The following is a 19323-nucleotide window of genomic DNA, read 5'->3' on the forward strand; positions in this document are numbered from 1 at the left end:
GGAAGTGGAAAGCTGGAAACCTGCTACTCAATTAAATACAGCTTTTAAAAAAGTCCCCTTGTGATTTGTGCTTGTACAAGTACTAAATAAATAAAACAGAAACCTTTATTGAGCCATCTCCTGCCGGCTACAAAAGCACATAACTAGAGCCCCTCCTTAGCCCATAATCCCCTGGGAAAACCCAAGTCCTGCCTTTTGAAGATATTAGAAATCCTCCATGCCTGGTTTCACCACTCCATAAGCACACAGGTTTCTGAACTAAGTACTCAGCAAATGCAATATAAAAATCTTGTTAATCACTCAGTCCATAAAGCGTGACCTTTCTACGGCTCATTCTTTAAGCAGCTAGAAGTCTCCTGAGCTCAGCTATCAAATTCTCATGAGCATGAGTGACTTATGAAATTGCCTGGCATATTTTATAAAGTCTGAGTATTGCAGGTGGTAGCATTGCTTTATGATGGGGCAGTAAACTTAGATTGGCCTGTTCTACTCCAGAACTGAAGGGGCTCTGGGACCTTTCAGAGTCAGCACAGTACTGGGCCTTTGCTTCTCCTACACCTATTGCTCTTGCTGATTTTCATATAAACATCTCAAAATCAAAGTCTGAACTGAATCACCCACCCTGATGAGTTAAGCATGCATTGAAGTATCATTAGTACAATTCCTCCAGCGAGGACTTTGGAGACCCTTAGGGCTCTGTGAGCTTACCCCACCCACTCTTTTGCCCAGGAAGGCAGTGGTAGCTCCCTACCCTATCCCTGCAATTTACCGGAAGACTCCATTAATACATTGGATTCCATGATTTCCAAAACTTAGTGTTGAAAGTTAGACAAAATGATGGAGTGAAATTTTCCTTTGTATTTCTCCAAAGTTCATGATCAGAGAGATGGCTTAGTAGATACAGGTTCTGTCTGTGGAATCACAAGACCCGAGTACAATCCCTAGGACCCGCAAGGTAGAAGTAGAGAACAGACATCTTCAACTTGTCTTTTAACTTCAGCATGTTTACTCTGTCTGGTGTGTGTGTGTGTGTGTGTGTGTGTGTGTGTGTTATACATGCGCACATACACACACTTGCACAATAAATAAATAAATGTAAAAGTTTTAAATAATTCATGGGGACACACTGGACCAGCTGACTAGAATCCTGCAGAAATGATCATGCAGAGGCTTTTCCGAGTAAAGGAGGAGGCTGAGATGGTCTAACAGCATGAGAGCATCTCTTGGAGCCGTGGAGCCAAACACAGGAACTCAGGCCTGGGGGAGATGGATGTGGTGCTCCATTCTCCTGGTGGCCCCCACCCCACCCCACTTCCGTTCTGTGGGGGCCAAGAGTGCTGAGTCGGAAAACAAACAACAGCCCTTCCAGGGAACACTCCTTCCTCACACACTCCATGGGCTCCTCTGGCGCTTGCACAAGCCAGTTAGGTACACAAAAGTAAGACACCAGTCACAGCCTAAACAGCCTCCACAGGAAATCCCAGGGAAACGGTCCAGCACATCCTGGGTACCCCGGGATCTGGTATGGCAAGAGTAGTTGCACCACAGTAGGGTCAGGAGCCTACGTGGAGAGTCCCAGGGCAGACTGAGGAAGCGCCCAAATGAAGGGATCTGACTGAGGCTTGCATGAGAAAAGTTTCCACTAGGCTCCACTGTTAAGCACGAGTGAGGAACCTGAGTTCATTCATTTTTGGCCCTTTCAGTTTCTGACACTGAGATGCTTGATTTGCTTCTGGATGATGGGGCATAAATAGGTGTACACGTTCCTATTTATAATGCCAAGAAAGAGAAACTGCCAGAAAGGCAGGCGGGAGTGACTGCCTTCCTGCTGGAGTCCGGAGGAGCTGTCCCTGCCTCCATTCTTCCTTTCCTTGGACAGCACCCAAAGTCCAGCTGAGCCTGGCCTGCTGTGGGAGTGATGACCCAGGGCTTGCCCTCTCCCCACGGCCCCGGCTCTGCAGCCTCTGTGCATCTGCTGCAGAGAAGGCAAAGGTGTTTCTAGGAAACAGCCTGGCAGGGAGAGCATGCCACTGCAGAGTTTGGAAATTTGCTTTGGATTCACAAGGCCATTACCGTATTCATTACAATTACCCTCACACAGTCTTCATTACTGCCTTCTGTGTTCAGCTGCACTCTGTGAAGAAATCCAACTGGGCTACAATATTGTACTGGCTCATTTTTGTGCCCAAAAGCCAAAGTAAGAAATAAAAGTCCTTGGAAGGAGGTTCACATACAGTTCCCTCCACTCAAAATGAGATTCAGAAATCACTTTATTTAAAAACAGTCTAATTAATCCAGAAGTGTGAGATTCCCTGTGGGGTTAAGATACCCATAGGGGGTCATCCCTGAGGTTTGGGCCCTGAAGCCTGGCCTGAGGATGGCAGGAATCTTTCCCACATTGGGTTCTCCCATATCCCAGCAGCCCGTGCCTTGCAGACCCCCTTTTAAAAAGGAAGCAGAGGCAGCTTCTGTGGTTTGCTTGGGCCTCAAATCCTTGCACTTCTAAACACCTGCCAGCCTAAACACAGGGCAATGAGGAAGACCAGTCCTTCCCAAGGGTCCCCAGAGGCCCCCTACTCCCCACTTTCCCCTCAGGGTTGTTCAGGGTTCTTACCCCTCTCTCCAGTAGCATGTCTCGGAAATGGGTCACACGCTCCTCCAGGGGCAGGAGAATCTGTGGGGGTGGCGTCCGTGGCCCCTTGTCCACTTGCTGAGTCTCCTCTGGTCCAGGGCTCTCACAACTTTCAGTCCTTCGGGGACACAAGATGTAGAGTTAACCGAGAGATCCGACGGGTTCCCACTGAAACCTCAAACCCCCCCTGAGAGCACTCTGCACAGAACGAGGAGTCTCGAGTCAGATCCGGTGGCTCACGCCTATAATTCCGGTTTGTGAGAGGCTGAAGCAGCAGCAATGCCATGGGTTGGAGGCCCAGACCGGAGAGTGAGACCTTGTCTCAGACAAGCCAAGAAAACAAAACAAGACAAGAGAAAAAAGGAAACAGAGTGTTGAAAACCTCTTTGGGCTAAGTTGGCAAAGGAGACTTTTCTTGCCTTGGAAGGCAAGTGCCTTTGCTGTGCTGGGTAGGGAGACTGAGATTAAAGTCCTGGCCTGCAGTCCCCAGTCCCAAGAACATGATGGCTGGAGCAGAATCACAGGGCTGTCTCTGAAATGGCCACACCCTGAAGAACAGACAGAAGAGGGAAAGGGAGGTCCACCCTATTGAAGCACCGCTTTGTCAAGGTCGCAGGGCTCCTAACAGGTCTTTTCATAGCTCTGCCTTATTCTAGAAGGACCTGGAAGTCTTCACAAACTTCTGAGTGCCATTATTTCTCATGCCGGCTTCTCCTCCCTGGCAGGCTGCTGTGACACCCCTGTCCTTGAGGATGCAGCTGGCCCTTGCATTGCCCTGAACTCCAGAGCTCAGCCTTACCCCGACCACTCTGATTCCTCTGTTCCCCAGCCCAAGTCCCATATCTGTCTGTGGTCAGGCCCATGGCAGCGGCTGTTCAAAATGACAGGCAGAGTTGGTGCTGCAGGGACATCCCCAGCACCAGAAAACCCCCTCCAGCACCCTTGTCTTGGGGGTTCTCAGGTCATTGTTGGCCAGTGATGATCAATCAGGTCACACAGACAACACTGAGGACAGACTGCTCATACCAGCAGAAGAACCCCTGTGGGAGCCCCACAGAGCTAAGCCTTGTGGAAATGCAACAGTTGTTGGGTCTACCATGTATGGAGAGCCTCCAGCATTCTGTGTCTAACAAGGGTTTTGGTTCATAAGACTGTAATTCAGATTATTCCAAATTAATGGGGAATATGCAAAGGAACAACAAAGAGGTGCTGAATCTCTGAGAGGGCTTTATTTATAGACCAGCTATTTCAGGAAAATGTACCATCTTTGCTTTTCCTATGACAAGGAGAAATTCTGAAAGAGGAAAGTTATGTTGATCTGTGATTACGCCAGACTGCAAGGTTATAATTAGGACTTCTTTGTAGTAAGTTTCTATTAGCCCAAAATAGAAGTGTGGAAACCAGGCTTGTATTGTTGTACCTTGAGCACATCATGATTTCCTGTTATTGCTTATCCAACAAAATATTCCATTCACAGCCAGTGGCTGCCTTCCAGAGCATGGAGCTCTTGGCTTGCCTGGATTAGTCAGAGGCAAATGCAAAGATCTGATCATATTTCCAGGTTCTTGTGTTGGGATGGATTTTGGACCTTTGATGAAAGGTCAAGCTGAGTGCTTCTTGTGGGAGGTAAAGCTTGCTGATTCCAAATTTTGCCCAGAGAGAAAGGCATCTGAACACTGGTTCTGTATCATGATGGCATGTTGCTCTGGTGTCGGGTGTTTACAGAACCCTCGGTTGTCCCACACAGCAAACCTGTTGTTCCTCTGCTTTTCTTAAATGTCCTAGCACCAAGTGAAGTTTGAAGGCCTTGGTTTTGTCCAAGCTCTCACCCACAGAAGATATTCCCCAACTCTAGGTACCAGCACCCCAGAGTCTCCCAACTCCAATGGAGAACAGGCTACTTGCCTCCTATTTCCTCTGTTAGGCAGAGAGATGTTGAGGTGACCATCTCCATCCCTGAGGTGTCCATCTCCATCCCTGCAGAGGGGCTATGACATCCTATGACTGCTCCTCAGCCCAGCCCTCTGTGCACATCAAGATCACTCACAGCCTTTCAGATGCCTCCTTTTACCTGGCTCCTCCCCGTGGGGCCATCCAGAGGCTGAACTAGTTGCCCAGGCAACAAAATGGCAACCCCCAAACAGCTGTGTGTGGTACTCTAGAGGGCTCAGTTCACTCTGCAAGCCTGAGTCGCTAGCCCATCTCATCATCAATGTTATCTGCCATACTCCCCACATGGAAGATGCGCAAACCTGAGCTAGAGGATCAGTTAGGCAAACTCATGAGGCTTATGCTCAAATATGGAGTGATAGCAGTGACCATCTCATGAGCTGCTGGAAGGTAAAAGTCATTCCCTCAGAGCTATCTAACCTTGCCACCCCTCACATCCACATGTCACAATGTGACCTGCATTGTATCAGACACAGAGAGCTTTGGGCAAGCCAGGTACCTCACCCACCCAGGCCATGCCGTTTGGTGGGCGTGGATTGAAGAGTGGTACATACACACAAGCCAAGGGGGAGCCAGGGCTGAAGTCCCAGCACTGTAGGACCTGGTACAGGTGTTCTTGGGCTGGGCCTCTGGATGGCGTTCCTACTATCCTATCATACCAGCAGCTTCGCAGGAATAGAAGACCTCTGGATTGAACATGAGAGAAGTGAGGCTTACCTCGGGCCACTGCAGCTGTGAGGCCACCACCTTGTGCAGTGACAGCTGTTGTCTGGGAGGATGCTAGCTCTAGGGGAGAGTCCCACGGATGTGATGGGCTCAAGAGAAAACGCACCAACGTGAACACGCCATGTGTTCAATATGCTCTGCACCTCACATTGAGGCTGCCTTGTGTGCACAGACAAGCTGTGGAAATCTCTGGATCTTATTTTCAGTGAGATATGAAGCTCTAACAAGATGATCTTGACATGGCTTCCCCACAATTCTGTGATGTGATGGGTCCTGTCGACTCTCACTCGCTGAAAGAGCGAACGTAGGGGCCGCCACTGTCTTGACTGCACTACCTCCCCCAGACAACAGCTTTTCTCTGTATAGGGAGGTAACCCTTGACTGCAGTAGCCCAAGACAACAGCAGCTTCTCTCCTCTCATGTTCCACCCTGGACAATGGCCAACCCGAAGACCTCCTATTCCTGCAAAGTAGCTGGACCGATACAGCGCAGGCAGTGGTAGCCAGAGGCCCACCCCCAAAACACATCACCACATCCTGTGACACTGGGGCTTCATCTCTGACTCCTCACTGTGGCTGTGGCTTGGTGGGTCTGTAGCACTCTTTCTATGGCCACTCCTCCAGATCTGGTGAACAGGCCTCTTCTGTTGTCACCCAACCAGTCATCAGTAGGTAATGCCAAGGCAGCTGTCCCCTGTCTCCAGAAGATCTGAAGCCAGGGCCCTGCAGATGGACAGTGAGCTCATTTCTGCCAGTGCTGGGCAACGAGGCCAGGGGTGTAGTGGTAGTGGTAGAGGTGTCTCCATCCTGGCCAGCCTCCCCTCTATCTGTCCCAGTTTGGAGGTGCCCACCACCAGTCTGAAGGCTCTGCCAGAACCAGCCTAGAGGCCTTACCAGACACCAGTGGGAGCTCCCAGTGGCTCCCAGGACCTTGATGTCCTTTTGTCCCAGGGTACATCCACATGACACATCAGCTCTTGCAGCTGAGCTGATGGCCAGGGAGTGCACTGCTTACCTCCCTAGGGCCAGTGTGCAGTATGGTGATGGGTAGAGTAGGTGGCCTGGTCCCTCCTGACCTGGACCTATGACAGCACTTGTCAGGGCTTTGAAAGAATTCCTGTCAGAGAAGGGAGTGTCCCGATTGAGCAGAGGGCCTGTATTGTCCACAAGGAGACTCTGTCCAGATCCCAGACAGGACCACACTTGAGCTGCCACCAATGAGGTGATCCAGCTCGCCCTGCGATATCCATCGGTCACGTGGTTAGTGGTTCAGAACTCAGCCCCAGCCACCACTCTAACCAGGATATGGGTAGGGACTTCCTGTGGAATCCAGCCTTCTCACTGGTGTATTAACCAATCATCGACAGTTAGTGAAACCCAAATAAAACTCTTGAATAGTGGGGTGTGGGCACTTTCTGGAGAGGATCACACCAGCCCCCTGAGCAGGCAGCACACAGCTGCTCTTCAGAGACAAGGCTCCCGTCCTTGGGACCTGTCCTGATTTTTATCAGCCTCTTCCACTGGCTGTTCCTGAGTTGTTCCCTTTATAGGAAACTGGAATCATGAGCATATCATTTTTGGTGAGTCCCGTGACATTTTGTGAAACTAGCAAACTTAACCTAAAGGTCGGTCATGGATCCCCCACATGCATGGCCATATGTGGATATGTGAACAGATGTGCAGATAGATTGCCTCATCACACTGCTGGGGAAATACAGACAATGGGACAAGTAAGCCCCCTCCATGTGTGATTAGGGTTGGATAAAGTCAGGGCTAATGGTGTGAGTGGCTACATTATGAAGATTCCTGAGGTAGCAGGTATATTCTGTGTCCCCCTGTGATGCTCTGTGACACCACAGGACTCAGTTTTTCAGGTCTTGAACCTCCAGCTTGTGACCTAAATTAACCTCTATTTCTCATAAATGATACTCATTCAGTTATAGCAACAGATGCGGATGAAGACCTTAGAGACCACTCACAATTGTTGTCTGCATTGGGATCCACCATGTGGAGATAGAGTCCCTGACCTGGGGGCCTGAGCTGTCTTATGAAAGTTGGTATGAATACTAGAAAGACATGTAGGACACTCAGTTGGGGTCAGAAAGGTATGATCATAATTAGGCCAAGTGACTCCTTTCCTACATGGCAGGCATTTGGGAGGTCTGCCATGGCCTCTCCAGCCCAGGTGATGTGTGGAGGTTCTCTGAGTGGCAGGATCCAGGCATCACAGAGTCTTCTCACTCCACACAGCCATCATGAGACCAGACTAGAATAACTGAAAGGGCACAGCCAGAAAGAAGCACACAGGTCCTGCTCTTAGCAGGGTCTGCTGATGTCTGCAGTGAATCCTGCTCCCAGAACTAAGGTAATGGTCTTTCCACTAAGGCTCCTTTTCCACAGAGAGGACGCAGAACTACTTGTACAAAATTGGTTGTGAAACAGGAAAGTGTTGGGGACTATTGGGGTCCAGCCCCTAATAGTCTCCTTTCCAGGGTCCGAGGAAGGCTCTATCAACCAGCTGAGAATCTATTCTTTAAGGTCGGTAAATCAGTCTACGCACGCAGAGTTCTTTGGTCCATTCGCTTTAATTCTTCTTGCATAACATCCTTTATACACAGCTTCAGTTCTGTTCTCATGTCTAGCTCCTTTCTTGCCTGATTTCTCTCTATATTTATCTACTGTCCCCTCTAGGTTCTATCTTAATTCCTTCACCTAGTTCTGTCCCTTCTAGGTTCTCATCTATCTAGTTCTTTCCCCTATCAGCTCCTCTCTCGTCCCCTTCTCTCTCATCTGGCTCTTCCTCATCTTGTTCTTCCCCATCTGGCTCTTCCTCATCTTCCATCTCGTTCCTCTAGTCCTCTCTTTTAGCCCTTCAATCTAGTTCTTCCCCATCTCAGTTTGTTCCTCTCAAGTTCTTACCCATCTAGTTCTTCCATTCTCTTTTCTCTTGCCCCCTGTCCCTGGAAGTTTTGGTATATAAAGGGAGGGTCCGAGCTAAATTGTGTAAAGCTATTACTTAACGTCCACCTCACCTAGGCAGTGTCCCCTTGTGGAATTTACCGTAAATCAGGAGACTTGCATGTGGGCTGTTATCATTGTTAGTCCACCTGGGACTAACAATGGGCGCCCACCTGGGTGGTGTTTCCTGTAGTCCTTGAAAGTGGCCAAGGGAGATAATCTGATTCCAGAGAAAGCCTTTCCCTGAGGCTGTTCTCCAAATTACCTGGAATGTGTATGTCCAGAGAGTGCTAAGTCTACACTGTTAGTCCTTCTTAGGGAAAAGTCAATTGGGAAAGCTATGAAGGCACACATGATTTTCATAACAGAAGACAGCTGATATATAACAAGCCAAGTAACACCAAAAACTCCTTGGGATTTGGCTTCCTCTGGAGGAATTCCATGATCCCTCCAGGTAGTGACTTTGCCATAACCAGCTGAGTTCTTATGATATATTCCTGCGGCCCGCAACAGGAAAGAAACTTGGAATGGGGGAAGGCTCTGCGGCTGCTCCTGGAACAAATGCTGCAGAGGTGAAGGGGCCCTGTGGGGACCCAGGAGAACATTCCAAACCCAGGAAAATGACATCTAAGAGTGTTCCAGAGAGCAAAAGGAAATACCTGGGGAGGGATGCCCAGGAGAAGGCAGGGCTAAAGGTCAACAGGGACCAGGTCCCAATAGTCTTCTTGGCCTGCCAGGATTTGACTTTTCGTTCTCAGGGATATGAGGATCCCAACGAAGCATGCTGCTGTCAGTTTCCCTAATCCTGACACCCTTCTTCGTTGGCCCTGTTAACCTTGAGGTGGAGAGTCTAGAGAAGGCCTCAGTACTCTCTGGAAACCTTAGCTGGTCTGCCCCGGGGCACACATCTATTTAGTGTCCAGATTTTGTGGAACCCAGGCTCACCTATGTCTCTTCAAACAAATTTCAGACATGATTTACTGGATCTGAAATGATTCATGAATGACTCTTTCCTTGATGGATATTTAGAACCACTTACCATCCAGAGTGGGAAACATATTGATGGAGCCATAAATGTAAAGAGGCGCCAACTGACCAGAAGGTCCAGAAAACAATGAACCTCACTAGAAGCCCTGCTGCAAGGTGAGGAACAGGGTTCTGTTACTGCATCCAAGCCCAGAGCACTTGACTTTCTCTGTCACATTGACACCTCCAGGTCCGTGTGAACTTGTTCAGGATGCCTTGCTCTCCTGCCAGTGTTTGCACCCTGTTTGTGCTTTGTTTGGGTGTGTTTAAGGGTTTGCCATGGAATGCTGAGCTGTGAAAGGCTGCCCAGGATGTACTAGCATTGTATTCATTACCCTTCCTCTTTCTGAGCAGTGCAACAACACAGTAGGCCTGTCTTCAGTGGGTGAGACACGGTGGCTTTTGTGAGACTGACGCAGCTCCATTCTGTGGTTAGCATGAGAGGAATCAGGCTGGAAATTAGGATTCTGGGGACTTTGGAGTGTGGTATGCAGGACAGGTCTTTCCAGACAACACTGTCTTCTCCCCCATGTCCCCGGAAGCGAACACCCAGCTCCCTGGACTTTGGTATTACATTTTCCCTCAATGGTGTGGATCTCAGCTTCTCCTGCTGTGTCCCTGCTTACTGCAGACTCCTTGGTGTTTCCCTGGATGTCTTCTGGCTTGTGTCATTACAATGTTCCCTGCATTCCAGGCCTCATAGCCCATGTCTGTGGCTCTCATGTGTGCCGTGTGCCAGGAGCCACAAGCCTCTCGTGTCCTCGTCACTCCCAGAACTTCCCCGTGCAGTCCGTACCCTCTCCTCCCACTCCTCTGGAGCATCTTTGCCAGGTGCTCTTTCTTCTCAGGTGTTACCCTGCCCTCTGTCCACTCAGGGCTAACTGAGCTTCTGCATGTCACCTGGTGGCTGTCTTTGTGATCCATGGTACCTGCCTTGAGTAGCTGAACTCTTTTGTCCCCATAGTGAAGTCTCTATGCTAGATGGCGACACATTTGGTTTTTCTTAAAGAGCCACTGCCACATCTGTTTCCTCAAACTGCAGAGCATGGTCCCTAGGTATCTGTGGGCAGTGAAGGGCTTGTTATCCCTCATCCCCAACAATCAGTGAGTAAATTCCTGTATTTGACTTGGTGAATGCAACTTCCTTGAAGACACTGAATGTAGTAGAATTCCAGGTCCACTTCCTAAAGAGAATAGGTTTTGCTGCCTTCAGATTTCCTTCCTAGGGCACCTATAAGCCCCAAGTCCTCACAGCCCCAGCCTATTCCAGCTTTTGCCTTAGCACTGCAGACTGGTGGCTGCCGAGGGTGTCCTGTGTGCAATTACTGCCACAGTGTATAAGTCTTCTGAATGTTTGGCTATGGGGCGCTACTGTCGCTGATGAAAGCAATCAAAGGAATTTATGACAAGAAATTGTCTTTACAAACGAACCCTAGTTCAGATTTTTCATTGCTGCATACAATCAGGAACTGAGAGAGACACAGTAGGACTCAAAAAGGCTGGGCATCCCAGCAGTCCATGAGTTAGCTCTGCCATGGGGTGCACTAATTGCTCCATTCCCACTGTCTTTATGCCTCCAATAGCAATAAAATAGGGTTTCCCTGGTGGGGTTGGGGGGAAGAATGTTGGGTACTAGTTAAGTTTGCTCTCTATGGTCTCACACACCTTAGACCTCGCCCTAGAATGTAGTGTGACCTCAGGCAACTCTCCTTGAACTCTGTTTCTCCTCTGCACTCTTTCTGTCCATAAAGTTTAAGTCCTGATAGTATCTGCCATTTGAGATTTTGAAAAATTCAATGAGATAAAAAAATGTCTGGCGTTTGTTCACAATTCTCTGTGTAATATCCCCTTTAAATTGATATCGCGTTCTTAAATGGCTAAGTACAGTGGGTGGTCTGTCAATGATATTGATTTGGGATTTTGTAACAATGGTGATGGTAATGATGATGGTGATGCTATTGGGATTGTGTCAATGATGGTGATGATGGTAGTGATGATGATGATAACAATGGTGATGCTGTTAGTGATGGTGGCAATGATGGTCAAAATCCTGGTGGCAATGATGTTGGTGACAATGACCGTGGTGATGGTGCTAATGACAATAATGATGGGAATGATGGCATGAATTATGTGATGATAAAAACTGGGAGGATAGTGGCTATGGTGGTGGCACTGGCGATAATTCTTTACTCTCATTGGCTTTGGTGACTTGGGCCATCCACCACACTAGCTCCTCCCCAACTGAGTCCCAGCTTCTGTCCACCTGGGGACATACCCCCTTTTATTTGATTTAATGGATGGGGAGAACTATTCTGTCTTCCAGCAAAAATGGCTGGGAATTTATCATCAAAATATCACCAGCCTGTAACTCTGGTGTTAGACACAATATAAAATTCTGCAGGAATCAAAGATTCTGTGAATCTTTTTGCCTTATGGGGCCTCCGACATCTTTTCGTGCAGTGTTACAAATGATCTTCAGATGTAGCACACTTTGAGCGATCTCTGTGTCTGGCATTTAGCCTTCATGCTGTGCTGTGCAGGGGTATGCTTCTGGCAGCTGTAAAGCAGGTTGGTTCATCAATCTGGGGCTCTGGGGTTCTGGGGCTCTGGAAAAGACCAGAGCAAGGGAGCCTCAGCTCTGCCCAAACTGTTCAGGTGGGGACTCAAAGCCCATGCTGTCATCAGGACAGATGCCTCTCTGAGGTGGATCATGGCCATAGGCAAAATTTAAGCTGTGGGGCCTGGGCACAGTTCTAAGCTGGGGAAACACACACGGAGCTGATCAGAGTTGTTTCTCTGCAGTCTCTTGATAATTTACAAGGAAGGCTCCCAGGGTTCACCAAACCCCTTATCTACTGTGCCCCAGGCCAGGAAGGCCTCCAATGGCTGGGTACCTAGCTGTCCTGAGTGTCTTAAGTGTGGTCACATTTATTCATGTCTTCCAGCATCTGCTGACCTTGTGGTTATGACTGTCAGTATACATTAGGAGCCACACTAGACAGAGAGGAGAATGAAGAGTGATTGGAGTATGAAGTCAGGACACAGCTGTGCTGGGTCCTACAGCATGCTGGTGGCCCTGTGAGTGAAGGCTTTTGTCATTCAGAGGCCATGAGTCCCTTGGTTATGAATTATCTGCTGAAAAGTGTTTTGCTTACAATTCTCTGTGTATCAAGCCCTCTAAGTTGGAAGAATGCATTCAAATTGCTTAGTATAATGGCTGATCTGCAAATGGTATTAATCTGGCTGATGGTGGTAGTAGCCTCTTCTGACCTGTGGCAGAATCCCAATGAGCCTGGAGTTCCAACTCCCGGGACCACCAGAAGCAAGACATCGTTATAACTGACCAGGCAGAAGGCACTGGCTGGAACACCTGGTTCATGGGTGGCTCTGATGGGTACTATATCCCTCTTATACTGCTCTAGTGCTTGGACTAGCTAAATCTGGAAGGTTTCTCAGCAGATATAGGTCCTTAATCACTAACAGATATGTGTTTCTGAAATGCAACCCTGCAGCATCTCATTGGAAGCACATGAAGGTGGTAGGTCTGGGAGCTGACATTTATTACAATTTACATACAGCGTAAACTCCCCAGGTAAGGTTGTTTAGGGAGTTTGTACCCACCTCTAAGGAAGCCCTCAACCAGATCAGGTATTGGCCAAGGGAGAGCTGTGGGTGCTTGGAACTTGACTGACAGTGCCTGATCAACCACTTACAGAGCAAACTATAATAATAATAATAATAATAATAATAATAATCACTTCCCTGCCTCTGCCTGCAGCCTCCAGGCAGCATAAGAGTGATGGTGATGATGGCAATGATGGTGATGATGATGGTCATTTTGGTGTATACCTTTTGGGGACTATTGGAGAAAAGAAAAAGATCATGGGCACATGCATCTCAGAATACAAGGCTCTTTGGAAATCTGACTTACAGTGTGAAGATGCCTTGTGTGCTCAATGCAGGACAGGCAGAGGCCACGTTTTAAAACGTTCTTAAATCCATAGCCCAAAGCAGACAGAATTGCAAGAAAACCAAACCAAAAAGCCGCAGACTTCTTGACACACTGAATTATAAATGGGTACCACCTGATCACAGCCCCCCACAGGTCTTCAGTATCAGCAATTGTCTAAGAAGAAGACAGATGCAGCTTCCACACCCTAAGGCCCTGAGCACTAGCAAGTCTAAAACCCCACAGTGAGCAAAGTCCCAGGGTTAGAGACAGCCTGACCTCAGCCTAAGCATCTCTTCAAAACTATAGCTGAGAGGGCAGTGTCTAAACTGCAGCAAAGTCCAGGAGATAGAGGGGAGACCACAGTGGTGGGGCTGTGAAAACCCCTTCCCCAGATTAGACATTCACTGGAGAGAACTTAGGACAGACAGAAGCACCAGGGGGAACACAGGGAAGGCAAAGGAAGCCTTGTGGATGAGAGCACAGCCCAAACACAGGACCCCTTTGTCCCTTACTCAGGAGAGGGTGCTGGGCTGAACTCAGGAGCACAGTCCCAGCCCTAGTCCATCACAACGTAATGTCAGCATGTACAACCAAATCAAAGCCTAGTCCCACTCACAGCCAGTGCACAGATGAGAACGTGGACAAAATGTGTGTCTACCAGCAATGAAGCAAGGTTGGCACACTCAAGAGCCCGAGGAAAGCCTAATTACAGAAACTGAGCTAAAATCTTTAGAAAGAGCATGATAGGTGCTACTAAGTAACAGCACAAGGAAGAGCAGAAAACAGGAGGGAGGAGACAATTGGGAAAAAAAAGATTTGGAAAAGGGGTCCAAGAAAATCCAGGAAATGTTTAAAAACAAAAGGAAAACATTCGAGAGGAAAAACAGTAGCCAGAACACAAGTGTGGCCAAGGGCGATGATGTCTTAACAGAAATAGAAATTAACAGCCAGTGAGACAGCTCGACAGGTAAAGAGGCCGACTGCCTAATGATACAAGCCTGAGTTCAACCCCTGAAGCCCCCATAAAAGTGAAGGGAGAGAACCTCCACAAAGTTGCCTCTGACCTCCACATCTCTGACCTACCCCTCCCTCTCTCCTCTCTCTCTCTCTCTCTCTCTCTCTCTCTCTCTCTCTCTCTCTCACACACACACACACACACACACACACACACACACACACACACCATTCACACACATATGCTTCACAGTAATAAGTAAATAGACGTTTAAAAAGAATTAGAAGTGAAGAAGAGAGAGACCAGGATGCTAAGAAAGTGGTATCATAAGGGTGAAGATGAGCCAAAGAGTAGGCTTAGAGTCTCCAATGAGATGTGCAACAGAACACAGCAAAACACAGGCAAGAAAGTGTCCAGAGGTGGAAAGACACCTCTCTATTTTGGTAGCATACACCTCAGACCTGCGACAATTAACCAGTAATCACTAAGGAGCATTTCTTACCATCATTTTAAACACATCACCTATGTTGAAACCTAGGAGCTTGTAACAGGCAGATCATCTGTGGAGGACCCCTGGGAACACACAGGCTGCTCTGGAAACTGGCTTTGAGAGCAGGGCATCAAGTGCTTAGCCCGTGAAACACCTAGAATCGCCTGGGGAGAGAGTCTCAATAAAGGGTTCCCTACATTGGGTTGGCCTGTGGGAATTCTATAGCGATGGTCTCAATTCATTTAATTGATTGGGGAAATCCATCCCACTGTGAGTACTCAGCACCGTTACCTAGGCTTCAGATTTCAGAGGATCCTGAAACTGCATGAAGGAAGAAATGGAGCTGAACACAGCAAGCCAGCAAGAGGGTACATATGCATTCATACTTTCTCTGCTCAGAACTTCCCGATAATTAGGGGCTGAAACCTGGAATTGTGAGCTAAAGTCAATCCTTTCTCCCTGCAGAGGCTTGCTGTAGAGTGTTTCATTAGAGCCGCAGAAACCAGGGCATTGTGTAAAGGCACTTGGGCACTTGGCACATAAGCCTGATGAACTGAGTTTGATCCCTGAACCCCCTGTAAAGGTGGAAGAAAAGAACTGACTCAACAAAGCTGCCCTTGACCTCCACATATATATCAAGACATGCATGTGCCCCCCCACATCATAAACACATAAAATAATAAATGAATTTAAAACAATAGTAACAGCAACAATAGTCAAATCATCAGTGCAAACAAAATGACACAATTCAGACACCAGTGTTTGGCAATCTCGAAGGAAAGAATGAACAGATCAAATCACCCGCTACATCCCAGAAAGTCAGGGCCAGGTGTGGTCTCCTCCAGGTGGAGCTCTCCAGCACCACCAGGAGACATCCCTGCCCACCATAAACCAAACCTGAATCTGGTGTCTGTGTGACTCCAGGTACACAGTATCATGGATCCAGATTACACAGCACCCTGATCTGTTAAGAAATTTTAATGTCTTTAGTGAGAAATGAAGAGTGGATGGAACAAGTCTATAGGTTAAAAGAAACTTAGACAGAATACCAATAGCATGCAGGATCTGAACTTGACTGAGACTCTTGTTTAAGATATGAAATTGCAAAAGAAAACAAATCAAGGAAACCTGAATGCTCTAGGACTGGAGACCACGTAATAATGTCAAAAGATTATCAGTGGTTTACTTTTAATGCTTATATGAAGCCATTTTCCTAAAATATTTACGAATGAAATTTTCACAGTACTTGGGGTTTGTTTCAGAATCACTGTGGAGCCTTGAACTAGAGCTCCCCCACACCCAGACATGCCTACAGGCCAACCCAATATAGAGAGACCCTTGCTGAGACTCTTGCCAGGTGACTGGAGGTTGTGGGAACAGGGAAATTGAAATGTGAGGGTGAGGTGTATTGTGTTTATTGTGTTGAATTCTTCTGTAATTAAAGATAAGCATTGCTATGAGACTGGAAGTATTCATTTGTCATCCTCACTGTGGGGTCGGCTCCAGCAGTGTTAGCAGTAGAGTGGCTTGCTTTCTCTCTCCCATCAGCTCCAGGCCTATTTGTGTTGATGGGATGGCTTTGTCCAACCTGGGTATTACGAATGTGTATTCCCTCACACTGCCCACTCATTGGTGCTATCCTGCCTCCAGGCAAGGCCTTCAGACATCTTCCCTCCTCAGGATCACACAATTGACTTCCTTGCCTTGCTGGTCTTTGGTCACCTGGAATTATCATCAACTTCCTCCCAGAAACTGAGTAGTCTCTATCATAGAGTAACAACCACACAGGTCAGAATTAACCTATTGTTTATCACATGGAAAACACACTGTCTTTCTTGGAAGATGAGAAGAAGGGGCCTTAGATAGCTATATAGTGTCTCTGAAAGGTTTGGGATGTTGACAATCTATTTTATAAAAAAATAAATAAATAAATGTGGATATCCTTCCCCACTTGACAGCGTCCTTCAACATTCCTATGGTGACGTATGTAGAACCGCTGGCAGACAAGTATCACACAATAAACATTGGCTAGATGACTCCTACAAGATTACTGAAGGCAGATGGGCCCCCTGGAAAGGAAACAGGCCACAGCCCTCCAGTGAGCACCAAGTAGCCAGCTTTGGCTTATTCAGTTTCACACACCTCACAAGCTATCTGTCCACTTAAGAAAGTGTCTAGCAACTTCAAAAAGTTGCAGCCATTTCAGAAATCCTAATTGTCCTTTGGGTCTCTGGAATGCTGATTTTCCTGAAGGAAGCTGAGAAACACCTGAAATCTCCCTCTCAGTGTGGAGAGCTACACTGGGGCCTTGGAACTTGACCATCGGTGGGAGAGAGGTGTTTGGAGGGTAGGAAGTGCCCTGGATCCCAGGCAAAAGGGGCAGTGCAGAAGAGAAGAGCAAAGTAGAGCTAGACCTTAAAACTGGCTGCTGGAGTGAGGGACTCAGTCCCCAGAACCAGAACCAGAAGCCAGCACAGCATTACCCTGAGGCCCCAGACCATGGGCTAACCTCCTCCATGCCATTGTGCAGCCCCAAACCTGTACATAGTGAGGGGTGACATTTGTTCAGTGCATGACAAATGAGGATGGGCTAGAGCCACATCATCTGGGAAGGTGTCCATTCACATATTCATCCATCCAGTTTGCCTGCCTTCCTGAGTCTTAAGCTTTCGTAGTAGACCTGAGACTCTGTGTGGTCACCTGGTAAGAGATGCAAGGCTAGCACTGTTTCAGAAATCTGCATCCCACTAGCAATATGAGCATGAGAAGCATCTAGACCTGAAACATACTGGGATCTTATGTGCAGGACCCTACACACAGACTGACAACCCAGTCAAATAGAACCTTGGGGTGGAGAGGAAATGTTTTCCTTTGTTCATGTGAGAGTGGCTTGATGATGCTCCATAGCCATGAGGAAGGGCCTGCATGTGCAAAGGGCTGTGCTACAGAGTCCAGGAAGGCCCAAAGTTCTTCAGCAACCACCAGACTATAGGGTTCCTGAACAGAATGTATGAACAAACCCTCATTGGAAGAGATTCTACAAAAGGCTTTTCTTGTCATGAGATGGCAGATCAAAAGTAACACACTGTGATCTTAACTAGAAGCTCCCTGCAAGCCTGGACCATCCTAAGGATGCCAGCCATCCCTTGCTCACACAGAATGAAGATCATGGGGCCAATGAAAGCCAAGTGCTCACTATACAATGGGTATCAGTGAGATGGATGGCAGACAAGTAGGTATAGATGAGAAGCAATGAAGAATAATCATAGGCCAGATACTCTAGACCCCATTCTAGACTGGCCTCTGACCAGCCAAATTTCAGACTTCTCTCAGTTTAAATGAAAAGCTTGATGGGAAATAAGAACTCTGTCTGTCCTCACCCACAAGGAAATAGCCCTGTGTCTAGACATAGCACCAAAGACTGTAACACAGTGGTCTCCTGACTTATGCTCCCCAATCCATGACAAAGAAGTACATGAGTTTCTTTGTCACTTTCAGAAAATATAAATAAATTCAGAGGACTGTTCACTTGGTAGCTTAAAAAGGCAAATTGAAGTGACATGACAAATCGCTGCTTCTGCATTCAATCTTCTCACAGGCAGATGTCAATGAAGGGTCCTGTGTGGACACCTTAGTGATAGATGGCACAGACCCAACACCATTTGTAAAGGTACAGATGTCTGTGTAGAATCAATTGGTCACCGAAAAGAGTAAATTAGGTGAGAGGGATCACTTAAAAGGTAAATGGAGGTGAATATTTTGTTCATCGCCATACATGTCAAAGACTACCAAGACCTCACACTCTCTTTTTGTCTCACAAGGTCCCCGGGGTATTAGGCAGACCACTAGGGCTAGCATAGAGAGGCAGAGAAGTCTATTGTCATCCAGAGGCATCTTTAGAGATGTGATTTCAGAACATAGTCTTATAGCATTTTTAAATACTTCCCACTCTCAGTAGCTGATTTTTTTTCAAAATGGCTCCCATACACCCATATGTTTGAATATTTTGTTTCCAGTTGGTGGAACTGTTTGGGAAGGATTAGGAAACATGGCCTTGTTGGAGGAGGTGTGTCACTCTGGGCTTTGAGGTTCCAAAAGATCCACACCACTCCCAGGGTGTTTTCTCTCTCTGCCTCCTACTTGTAGATCAAGATGTGAGCTCTCAGCTATTCCTGCCACCATGCTTTTGCTCCACCATCATGGACACTAACCCTCTGGAACTGTAATCTCAATCAAACACTTCCTTTTGTAAGTTCCCACCGTCATGGTGTTTTGTCATAGCATTAGAAGAGTGACTAAGACACTGGGGTAGGAAGTAGAAGGGCTCAGCTCACACTTTGAGGACAGGGACTCTGTATGCTCACTCCCTTCCTGCTGACCAAGTGACAGCAGTTCTCTAGCTGCAGAGGGGGTACCTCCTTCACCCTCCCACAGACAATACTACCCAGGGATAGATTTGACTTGAAGACTATCCAAGGACTGGGAGCTTCCAAACCTCCCATCTTGGCTTTGTTGGCCTGGGATTGAAGGTTACCATTACATTCTTATGTTTGGCTTTTGGATAATGACATTTTTAATTCGCTCTGAAAGGATTCATCTTGCCATAGTGTCAAGTCTGGGGTATGGGCATACAAG

The 19323-nt window shown here is 47.5% G+C and overlaps 1 protein-coding gene across 1 annotated transcript in view; it reads right to left on the reverse strand.

Annotated features, from left to right (window-relative positions):
* Positions 1–19323, reverse strand: part of Tcerg1l (transcription elongation regulator 1 like) — a 189641-nt gene that overhangs the window by 19227 nt on the left and 151091 nt on the right. The window contains exon 9 of the mRNA XM_006987612.3: positions 2615–2750. Within this exon, the coding sequence (XP_006987674.2) occupies positions 2615–2750 (136 nt within the window). The remainder of the gene's footprint in view (positions 1–2614; positions 2751–19323) is intronic.

Source organism: Peromyscus maniculatus, chromosome 1 (genome assembly GCF_049852395.1).
Source record: "Peromyscus maniculatus bairdii isolate BWxNUB_F1_BW_parent chromosome 1, HU_Pman_BW_mat_3.1, whole genome shotgun sequence".
NCBI classification, from domain to species: Eukaryota; Metazoa; Chordata; class Mammalia; order Rodentia; family Cricetidae; genus Peromyscus; species Peromyscus maniculatus.